This window comes from Camellia sinensis, chromosome 7 (assembly GCF_055761805.1).
Source record: "Camellia sinensis isolate YWXY chromosome 7, ASM5576180v1, whole genome shotgun sequence".
Taxonomy (NCBI): Eukaryota; Viridiplantae; Streptophyta; class Magnoliopsida; order Ericales; family Theaceae; genus Camellia; species Camellia sinensis.
This window is the reverse complement of record NC_138967.1, coordinates 18,160,938-18,172,589: the sequence shown is the minus strand read 5'-3', so window position 1 is coordinate 18,172,589 and position 11,652 is coordinate 18,160,938. Positions and strand designations below refer to the sequence as shown.

At 35.3% G+C, this 11,652-nt stretch overlaps 1 protein-coding gene across 2 annotated transcripts; it reads left to right on the top strand.

The window, feature by feature from the left end:
- The first annotated feature begins 1,504 nt into the window (after window positions 1-1,504).
- LOC114281732 (putative RNA helicase SDE3) lies at window positions 1,505-9,751 on the top strand. 2 transcript variants are annotated; one of them, XM_028224286.2, is made up of 7 exons: window positions 1,643-1,856; window positions 1,979-2,080; window positions 3,116-3,373; window positions 3,934-4,762; window positions 4,900-5,064; window positions 6,334-7,788; window positions 9,275-9,751. In XM_028224286.2, the coding sequence occupies exons 4-7, from the start codon at window positions 3,965-3,967 to the stop codon at window positions 9,515-9,517; spliced, it is 2,661 nt and encodes an 886-aa protein (XP_028080087.2). In that variant the 5' UTR covers window positions 1,643-1,856; window positions 1,979-2,080; window positions 3,116-3,373; window positions 3,934-3,964; the 3' UTR covers window positions 9,518-9,751. The 2 variants fall into 2 exon arrangements, with proteins under 2 accessions (XP_028080086.2, XP_028080087.2); XM_028224285.2 differs by lacking the exon at window positions 3,116-3,373 and having other exon boundaries at window positions 1,505-1,856.
- Window positions 9,752-11,652: the final 1,901 nt, after the last annotated feature.

Genomic DNA, 11,652 nt, shown 5'->3' with positions numbered 1-11,652 from the left:
CTCACATGGATGTTGTAGAGATCCAACGAAGAGAAGAGCTTCACCCCTGTACATCTGCAATGATGAACATAGTCGGTGCCACCCAACCGGGGTTGCCGGCCGGGAGTCCTCCGATGATGAAGTTAGTCTTTCAATAGTCTCTATATATTAGAAGGGGTGTGTGTTTTGTAGAGAGAGATGAGACATACTTCCACTTGGGATGCCCCCCCTTTATATAGATGGGGGGTGTGATATTTGTTTGGGCTGGACCCATTGTAGGTTTTGTTTGGGTTAGGCCCAATAAGCTAGTACCTATATTTTTCTGGCTCCCACAATCATCAACACCAATAGTAACCACAATCACAAAAAGAGAAAAAATAACATATTATCACTGCTTAAAAATAAGAATGTTCACATGTTGTGAATGTTCATATCACTATATTAGATGAGAGAATTTTTTGGAAAGGTGTTTTGAACGTTCACATCAGATGAGAGAGAAATTACAAAAACATGACAGCATCAACAATGCATTAACTACACACCACTATTTTTTTGGATAATCAAACTTGATGTGAATAAGAATGTACATATGATGTGAATGTTCACATCACAACACTAGCTCTACACATAAACAATAATATATCAAACCACCATTTCATTATTTTTTGAAAAATAAAAAACAAAAAATAGAGGATTCACATCCTTTGAACACCATCAACACTAATAGCAATCACAGTCACAAAAAGGGGGAAATAGCATATTCTCGCTGTTTAAAAATAAGAATATTAACATATTGTGAACGTTCATTACACTATATTAGATGAGAGAGAATTTTTCGAAAACGTATTGTGAACGTTTACATCAGATGATAGAGAATTCTCAGAGCATTGAAGCCATTAAAGAACTTGAGTGGCCACTAGCAAATATATATATTTTTTTGGGCGTATGTACAAAGGGCCCAAATTTATAAGCTCGCCTAGGGCCTCTGAATTTTCAGGGCCGACCTTGTGTAGTGTTTGGCATTAGGTTAATATAATTAAAAATTCAATGTAAATTGTCATATTACTATCTTTATTTTTTACATTTTTTTTAAAATCAAAAAATTAATTGAAATAATCAATTTCCAATTAAGTGTTAAAATATTTACAAATTTTATATGAGTGTGGATGAAACATAAGTGTTTAGACAGAGTTTTGGTGTTTTTTTTATAACCCTTAGGATCGTTGGTTTTCTGAGATAGAATGAAAATGATTTATACTGGGGAAATTAATCATGAGAAGATTTAGTAAAATTATATTTGTTTTGATAATAATTATTAGTGCAGAATTGTTAAATTATTTTTATATAAAATAATAAAACAAATAAAAAAATAAAAAAATATTAAATATTAATGTTCAAAAAAAAAATACTCAACGTGTAAAAATAAAAAATAAAATAAAAACTATAATTTTTACTTAATAAAAAATTAAACATTAATGTTAAAAAAAAAATAATCAATATATAAAAAATGAAAAAAAAATTCGGCACACTAATTTCTAATATCAAGTTTCAAGTCTCCATCTTAATTCTCTCTCCAAAGCGAATCCTAATTTGGAATGAGTTACAAATCACATCATTCTCAAAATAAACACAATATTAATGAATCTCATCTTAATCCCAATCCAATCCTTTCTCTATCTCCTAAGAGAAACGGAGTCTTAGATAGATTGCTAAATCTTAAATGGACTAGGATTTGGAGGAGATGATCTGGCAGTGATTGGGACATAACATAATCTTATTTAATTGGAACAGGGCATTGGAAACAGACAGCAGATGATAGAATGATCCTTCACGAAGGGAAAATTGGGAAAAACAACCTACGACTCTCACTGAACTAGGTTTACACTTACGTTACTCTTTTATTGTTGTCCCAGATTTCTCAATTCTATTTTCTAATTTAATTTATGAATTTCTGATTGGGTTTTTCCTTTTCTCTCTGTTTTTTTTTTTTTGATTACAGAGACCATAGAATTCTCCGAAGTAGTATACAAATCCCAAAGGTTTTAACTTTTGTCCTTTGAGTTCCTAATAATTCTTGCACTTGAGAGAGCTCAGATCACAGGTGGGTTTCTTTCAATTTGTATCTAGTATATATATATATTCTTATTTAGGCTTGCTTGTACTTGGGTGAGCTTTTGTTTTGTTTTTTTAATATTGTTTTTATATTTAATCTGGAGATTATTATTAGTTTCTTCTTCTTCTCTAAACCTTGGTTTTGTTTTTTTAATGGGTTTTTTGTTTCAATGCTACATAGAAGAAAAATTATCCAGAATCTATAGACCACAATTATTCTAGGTCCTACCAACTTTAAATTTCGGGACTAAAATTTGTGGTAGATAGCATTTTTCGTGTTCGTGTTTCTGTGTGTGTTTGTTTTGACTGTTGAGTTTCAGAGGAGGTTTCAATTGTAGATTGGGTTTTCCTGGATTATCTTCTTTGATGTTACTAGGTTTTTGTTATTTGTTATTTGTTATGAATTGATAAAATGGTCAATTACCCTTTATGGTGTTTTCAATTAAAACTTAGGAGAACTAACGCGTGAATGTTATGATTAATTCATTATCAAAGTAGATTTCTTTGCACTTAATAATGTTTCTTTTTTCTTGTTGGCTTATCAGTAATGTTATTAACATTGTTGATCTCATTGGTAACGTATCTTACTTTGACATGGGCGGAGCTAAATACACCTGAGACTTTGAGTTTTTCTTTAAGAATTATATAGTATTATATTATGTAAGATTTTTGGGAGGTTTTCATAAATTAAAACCATTGAAATTGTTAAAAAATAAATGCGATGATGTATTTTTTTAGAAAAAGTAGAACTTAGTTGAGAGCTTATTAACGCACGAGCATGTTAGGGTTTGTGGGGTGCAAATATGAACTGACTTCTAAGCAAACGATGCATGTGGAAATTGAAAGCAATTGAAAGACAATGCTAGAAATTAGCTAAGTAAAGTTTGAATTTCAAATTGACAATAGTTTTGACAAGATTCTGAGGTGCACAACCTTTTCCTCTGTTTCAAATCTTCTATTTATAGATACTGGTGGCGGCTGTTAACTCTTGACTGGCCACTAATGCCATAACTCCTAACTGTAGGGTAGTGGTCAACTCCTCCAGTAAAGCATTGCCATGTGTCCCATTACCTCAAGTTGCCGTCAATCACTCTCCTACGTCTGCTTCATTCTCCAGGTCTCTCTCTTGGGATGACAAGTATTGCTTGAACTTAGCTCATTTGCCAACTGACCTTCTACAAAGTAGGAAGTGAAGATATGACCTGGGTTGATACTCCGGACAAAGTCCTGCTCTTCTGCCTTGCAACCTGCCATGTGGGACTATTATTGGGGTCATTTTGAGGTGTAAACAGAGGCACCCTTCTTTCTAACCACAGGATACTTAGTGTTTTTTTTTTTTAGACCAGGATACTTAGTTGTTTACAAGACTTTTTGTTTCCCTCATGAAGAAGACTCATGTTGTTTCCTCGTCCCCTCTTTGTTTGATTGACAGAAAATTGCTTAGGCTCATTCTCTTTAGTTTTGTTTAAGTAATAGTATATTAATGTTCTTAAGTTTTGCTGTACATGTAATTTGGCAAGTATAAGTTACTTTTACAGTGTTATTATTGCGAATATATGATATTACAATACAATATACTGTAGTATTTTATGTGAACTTTTTTTTTGGTTAATTTTGTAGAACTAAAAATATGATGGTAATGACATTAATTTTAACTATAAATGACGCCATTGAATGAAATTTCTAGCTAGGCCACTGCACTTTTGATGGCAATATTGCTCCATTGGGGTTGGTTGTCGATTGGGTTTATAGTAGTTACATTCATTATAGCAGCAATGCATATAATTTGTCTTGCATATGTTAGAATGGGCATAACTCTTTTGTGTTGATTGAAACTCACAGCTTTCGTGCATTTGATTAAAACATTTTGGTGATGGCCACAATGCACCGTAAGTGGGGCGATGAGGAGTACTCTTACATACCAGAAAAAGGAGAAATCGGGTTCATTGATTATGAGGATGATCGATCTGTGTGCAGTTACAACCCAGATGAAGAGGGTCCAATTTCTATAACTGTCCCATTCCCACTTATAGATAGAAAGCCTCGATCAATATTCATAGGAGAAACTTCCAGTGAGCCAATCAAGATTAAGAACAGCACTAGAGAACCAGTGGAACTCTGGAAAGTTGACATTTATGACTCAAATCCGAAGGACTCATTCACTGTATCTCTGATGGAACCTCCATCAGCGACGTCGGATGTTGATTACATCCGAGATTTCTTAGAATCTTTTTGCTTGGATGACCGGGTGTTGCAACCAGGTCAAACTTTAACTGTTTGGTTATCTTGCAAGCCTAAGGAAATTGGATTGCACACAACAGCAGTGCATTTTGATGTTGGGGATAACAGGATTGAAAGGTTGGTTTTTCTTTTGGTAGAAGATAAGATCTCCAAGTCTCTGTCATCAAATAAGCCATATCGTAGGGACAGGAAAAAGAAGCCGTTGGTTGTGGATACATCCACTGTGGATGCATTTGTTCCTGGTGTACGTCCTCCAAGGGTTTCAAACCGAGGGGTCAGATATAAGATTCCTTTATATCCGATCCCAAAAGATATCAGAGAATTGGTGGAGAATAAGGAGATCCCCAGTGTTATAGGAGAAGGTTTAACAAGAGAGAATTATAGTGCCTACTTCAATACTCTGTTGATCATGGAAGAAATAAAAATGGAGGTAACTTTCTCTCACCAAGGAAAGAATAATATTAGCGATGCGAATGTTTTCTTTTGAAAAAGTTTTCTGTCTGTGCAAGTAGATGAACTGTTTTCTTTTTCTGGTTTGCACTGAAATTGGGGAGTTGTTGATTTCAGGAAGTTATGAGGGGTTATGACATGGAGTGCATCTCTTTTTGCAAGAAGGGACAATATTTGACTCTTGAGGTCCCAGGACTGGCTGAGAGAAGACCTTCACTCATTCATGGAGATTTTATATATGCTAAGCTTGCCTCTGATGATGCGACAACTCGTCCACATCAGGTCAGTTCCCATTTTAGCAGTTCTTTCTTTAAAATTAGAGTTTGAGCATTTCATCTAATATCGAAAGAACAATGGACAATCATCGCTCTTGTTTCTGCTATATCAGATGATGCAATCTGAAGTCAAAACCATCAATTCATTTTCAAAGCGAGTTATTATAATGTCTGAAAGAATGACATATTTGTGTTGAAATTAAAGTAATATGAGCAAACATATATGTTACAAATCAATATATATATATATATATATGTGGTATGTTTTAGTATTTATTGTCCTGCTGTATATCCTACCACCTTTTTGTTATTTGTTTGCTTTTTTGACCTTTTGTTGCACCAAATCCCTTGTTTTTTTTCCTGGAGAAAACCAATTTTGAAATTCAGTCAAAGAGATTTTCACATGATATTCATAACATCTCATAAATTATGAATCATAATACAAAGCAAATCAGAAAAGGCTTATTGAGTTGAGTTATACATAAAATGTTACTATGAGCTAAATTGTTTAGAAACTTCCAATGTGCACGTTACGCAATCTAGATGGTAGCATATTGATAGTTATTAGCAAGTATGTGGAGAACTTCTGCTACTAAATTCTCTTTTAAATGAATCATTGTAAATGGTGATACTCTATTTTATCAATGTATTTTTGTTGGCATTTGATCAATCAATGCAGTGAAACAAATTGTCATGTTCGAAGGATTTATGTTAATTGAAGCCCTGATTTTCAATTTCTTCAATAAGTGAATATTTGACTCTTAATTTTTCATGTCTATACAGATTGCATCTTTGGCTTGTATTTCCCGCCTAGTAAATATTTTTGCAGAGTATTTTTGTTTTCTTCTTTCATTTTTCCAATTATTTCAAGCATTATCATGTATCTTGTGTTTCACAATATGATACGATGCTTGATATGAAGATATCAGATTGGAATATAATAGAAATATGATTTGTTAATTATTTACATGAAATGAAAATTTTATAATGCCAAATAAAACCAAACCAAACCAAACCAAACCAAACCAAACTTTGTGTTCCACTCAAGTGGGGTCGGTTACATGAATCTTTTTTTTGTTATTTTGCTCTGTCATAAGCTAGATGCTTAGTTAAATTTAATAAATTCATGTACTACTACATCCCATGTCAGTTTAGGTCTTCCCCATGCCTCTTTGTATTATTATACATTAATTTCTTATTGCTTAGTGCGATAGTTCAGAATTCAAATCCTATATCCACTTTGCTGAAACTGAACTCTTGAATGGGTCTTGCACAGGGTTTTATCCACCATGTTGAGACTGAAGAAGTATATCTAAAGTTTGAGAAAGAATTTCACTTCCGCCATGAACCCGGGAACCTATACAATGTGCAGTTCACTTACAACCGAATAAACATGCGAAAATTATATCAGGCCGTTGAAGCAGTAGAGCATTTAGAAAGTGAGCTTCTCTTTCCATCTGATTCCTCTAGAAAAAGACTGATTAGACCTGCTCGACTCTCTCCTCTTTCTGCTGTTCTTAATGAGGAACAGAAGCGCTCGGTTGAGATGATTCTTGGCTGCAAAGGCGGTCCCCCTTATGTGATCTACGGGCCTCCAGGCACGGGAAAGACTTTGACACTTGTTGAAGCAATCCTCCAACTCTATATAAAGCAAAATAGTGCCCGAATTCTTGTATGTGCACCTTCAAATAGTGCAGCAGATCATATACTAGAGAAGCTACTCAGCGAGAACGCTGTCAAAGTTAAAGAAAATGAGATACTTAGGCTCAATGCAATTAGTCGTCAGTTTGATGATATTAAGACCGATCTATACCGGTTTTGTTACCATGAAGAGTCAAACTTCAAGTGTCCTCCACTTCAAAACCTAATGCGCTACAAAATCATCATTTCGACATACATGAGTGCCTCGCTTCTTTATGCAGAAGGCATTAGGCAAGGTCACTTCTCTCACATTTTCTTAGATGAGGCGGGCCAAGCGTACGAGCCTGAAACCATGATTCCCATATCCCTCCTTTGCCGAAGGGGAACAGTTATCGTTCTTGCTGGTGACCCAATGCAATTAGGTCCGGTAATTCACTCCAGAGAGGCGGAAACTTTTGGATTGGGAATGTCATACTTGGCTAGGCTCTTTGACTGCGAGTTCTATAACAACGACAATGAAAATTATGTCACGAAGTTGGTTCAAAATTACCGATGTCACCCTGAAATTCTTTATCTCCCTTCACAATTGTTTTATAAAGGTGAATTACTCGCATTCAAAAACGATACCAGTTCATCCATGCCTTGTTTGGAACTCCTTCCTAACAAGAATTTTCCCATCCTTTTCATTGGTATCCAAGGCTGTGATGAGCGGGAAGGAAGTAACCCATCGTGGTTTAACCGATTTGAGGCGAGCAAGGTCGTTGAGATTATCAAGCAATTGACCGGAAAATGGGAGTTGACTGGGGAAGATATTGGGGTCATAACTCCTTATCGTCAGCAAGTACTCAAATTACAGAAAGCCCTTGAAAGTTTGGATTGCTCTGATATCAAGGTTGGCAGTGTTGAGCAATTTCAAGGGCAAGAAAGGCAAGTGATTATTGTGTCTACTGTCCGATCAACGGTCAAGCACAATGACTTTGACAGAATTCATTGCTTGGGATTTTTGAGCAGTCCCAGAAGGTTCAATGTTGCCATTACCCGCGCCCGGTCTTTGTTGATTGTTATTGGTAATCCACACATCATTGGCAAGGTAATTTTGATTTGTTTTATGTTGTTTATTTATTTTTCCTGTTTTGCATAAAGTAATACACATCAAAAAAAAAAAAAAAAAACACCTAATGTTTAGGATTTTGCAACACCTAATGTATAACTAATTTTTTTCTTTATTTAGGATTTTGCAACACCTAATGTTTCGTTTGTTTCTTTGACCTACCATGACTTAACACAGTGAATTCTGGCTATGGCACTGCAGAACTGTGCAATAATGATAGGGATTGTATTAGTATTAAGGCAAAAAATTAAGGACAAATTACCAATAGGTCCTAATAGTTGGACTTAATTCCTATCAAGTCCTATTGAAAATAAGTCATGGTAAAATTGTTGTTAAAAATAATTTTTTTTGTGATGATTTTTTGCATGTCACTAAAAATTGACAATTAGTTATTTTTTTTTATCATGGTTTTTATAAATTGTTGCTAAAACTTACAATTAGTGATACTTTTCTGTGACGAATTTTTCAAACTGTCACTAAAAGTTAAAAATTAGTAACTTTTTTTTGTGATAAAATTTTTAAATTGTTGCTAAAAATTAACAATTAGTGACTTTTTTTAATCGTATTTGATAAAAAACGCCATTAATTTTCACAGAACCTATTGAACAATAAATCCATCTATTAGAACCTACACGTAAGTTTTCCAAAAATTAACTCTTATTTGCTTAGAAGTTCCAAAAAAAGGTAATCTGGGGGAGAGTTATGGGAGTTGTTTTTCTGTTATTGATGGGATTGAAATGAAATGACACGACGAGTGAAGGAGGGGTAAAATAGACTTTTTCCATCTGTTAATTATTGATTCTGTCGTTCTCAAAAATAAAGCTGAAAACTCTGGTATCTAGAGAATTATTACTCCCCCAGATTACTATCACCACCGACTTCATCTCTGACTATCACTCGGCTGCCAACTTCCTTTTACTGTGAGCAAAACTCCATTCCATGTAGGAAAATTTTTCTGAAAGAGTTGAGAACAAAAACTTTTTAAGTTGCACATCCACCCATATTCAAACATCACAACCTATAATGCCCAAACCAGCATTGGTTTTTCACCCTCAGATTTAATAATCAAACCTTTTTTTACGTATATCTTTTGCCAACTTTGAAAAATCACATTTGATGAAGATGGTTTGTGCATATATATAGAGCCAATCTTTAGTGTTTTCGGTTAACACTTGCTGCATAGGTGTGGATGGTGTGGGATCATTGAGGGTATGTTTTGGAAAGCAAAAGAGAAAGAAGGGCTGGTGAGTGAGTTGTTTTAGGTGCCATAGACTGTTACAGACTTCCTTGTAAATGAAAATTAATTTTTTGCCTTAATGGTAATAATCCCATAATAATATAGGTTATGGATAATTTTTACTTAAAATATGCTTCTAATGGAGCTTCAAAATTAGTTGTAGTCCAATGAAACCTAGCAAGCGTTTAGTGGTTTAGATAACTGATATTTGGCTGATGCATTTGGCAGGATCTGTACTGGAATATGCTGTTATGGCGTTGTGTTGATAATGGCTCCTATCAAGGTTGCCCTCTCCCCGAAAGGCAAAATTATGTTGAGGAAGACACCCCACAAGAGAATTATTATGAAGAAGAGTACCCTCGGCCCTCTGACGAAGTTGAACAGGATAGGGAAAGAGAGACCTATCAGGAGGAAGAAGATTTTTCTAAACCCGTCTTTGATGAATCCAAGTGGTCGGATGGTTGGAAGTAAATTTTCTTATTTTGTTCTTCTGATTGTTGGTACATTAAAGCGAGATTAGTTTTCGTCCTGTAAATTCCACAGAACTAGGAAAGATGTATCGATTGTGCTATTATTATTATTTCCAAAACATTATAGGTCAGTTCTCAAAGGCTTTTTATCTATGCTTGCTCTGTTAGTGTTTGGCATGCAATAAATTAAGGTAGTATTATCAAAAGCAATATGCAAATGGCGTCTGTTTTGTGATATTGTTGCGCTGTGGATTGTTTTCTTGAACTGTTGCCAAATTTCTTGCTTAGGAAATTACAAATGAGTATGGCATGTAGTTCTGTATGGGAAGATCAGTAATGGGTGAAGCAATATAGGTCAGTGAAAACTGAGAAATAATTCAATGTAACAGTGATATCATCGACGACATGTGGTAGATGTCACTACTTGATTGCTGTCTTGATTTTAATCTGTTTCTTTGTATATGCACTTCTTGACAGAGAAAATTAATTGAGTTTCACTTTTGATCAAATTAATTAGGCGAAGGGGTCAAATAACAAACAAAAGTGGCATCATTGTATTCTTGGTTTCATTCTGTACCAAAAACCGAGTTTATAAGCAGGAAATGAAGCCAAAGGCTGAAACTTTACATCATATAAGCATGAAAAAGAGTGACAACTAGAAGGGAGTGTCTTGACAGTAGTGAAAATTCACTGTCCTGTCCATTTGATGTTAAGTATCCACTCCTTGACACACTCAAATTGGGAGCAGTATGGTTGCTTAGTAGTGGTGGCTGCCACCTTGTTGCTATCGTAGAATTGATGCCTGAAGCTTCAATCAATGGGCCCCGACCTTCTTGTGGCGTTGGGGGCACGGGCAAATCAGTTGGAGCCGAAGGTTCCGGTAGCTCCTCATCTGGACTATCTGGTGGTGGAAGTACCACAGGGAATATGGGGCTAGCTGGTGGTGGCTGCAATACTGGCACTAGAGCTATAGATGCAAAAATTGACATAAATATCACTCTTTTGGTTTCGTTTTCATAATCTGTTTTCTGAAAAATAATAAAAACATTCGGGGAAATTCATTATTTTTTTCACCAATTCAGAAGACAGACTATGAAAACAAAAACCAAGAAAGGTAGCAAGAAAAAGATGGACTTTTTGATGTGGGATTACCTTGACACTGACTCAATGGAGGCGCGGATATGAAACAGGTTGACAGTGGCAGTAACAGTGGGGTGCTTGGGAGAGGACTAGACGATGCTAGAAGTGAGCAGAGGCAGTAAAACCCAGCTTGAACTGCTCGGTTAAGGACCATGCAGCAAGATTCAATGGAGATGGGGTTTTCACCTTGTTTGAGGCATTGCTCGAGGTCTATACCCTGAATAGAACAAGCTTGCATCTGGGGTTGTACCATGGTAGGTTTGACAGAGAGTAGAAGTGTCAAAACCCAAGAGAATTTGATGGAAAACATGGCCTCTGAACCCATCACTGCAGTTCAAATTTGTGATGAAGTCTATCAGCCTGGCTAATCACTTATATGCCATGTACGAAAGGGGGGTGGATTTGCATGTTGATTACCTACTCGGATCATTCCGGTAGTGCCTTTAGCTTTATTTTCTTTCAAAAATGCAACAAATACAGGTTTTTTTTTTTTTTTATACCGAAAAGTGCATAGACGGTGTCTACATTCCACCGGGATGAATGCAGTGTTGTCAACATTGTATTTTATGTACTTTTCTATAAATAAATAAAAAAGTACTTCGTATTTCTTTTCTTGAGTCACAAATTTAAATTCATCCGTTTTAACAAAGATTTTTTCACGAAAAAGTGCACAAAATGCAGTACTGGCATCATTGAATTCATCTTGGATAGGGTTTTAACTCCACCAAGATAAATGCAGTGTTGCCAACATTGTATTCTATTTTCTTTTACAAAAAAAAAAAAAAAAAGGAGGGGAGGGGGGGGGGGGGGGGGCTTTGTAAACTAGCTGGTTTTCATTTATTAAAGTTTTTCTTTTCTCAATCACACAAGGTCCTTAAAACACTAGAATCAATGGGTTACATACTAATCAGTCGTCAAGTGGCAATCGTGCAATCAATTTTGCACATAGCTAAGGCTGACAGAAACACATGAAAGCTATGAAACAACCGAATTGTA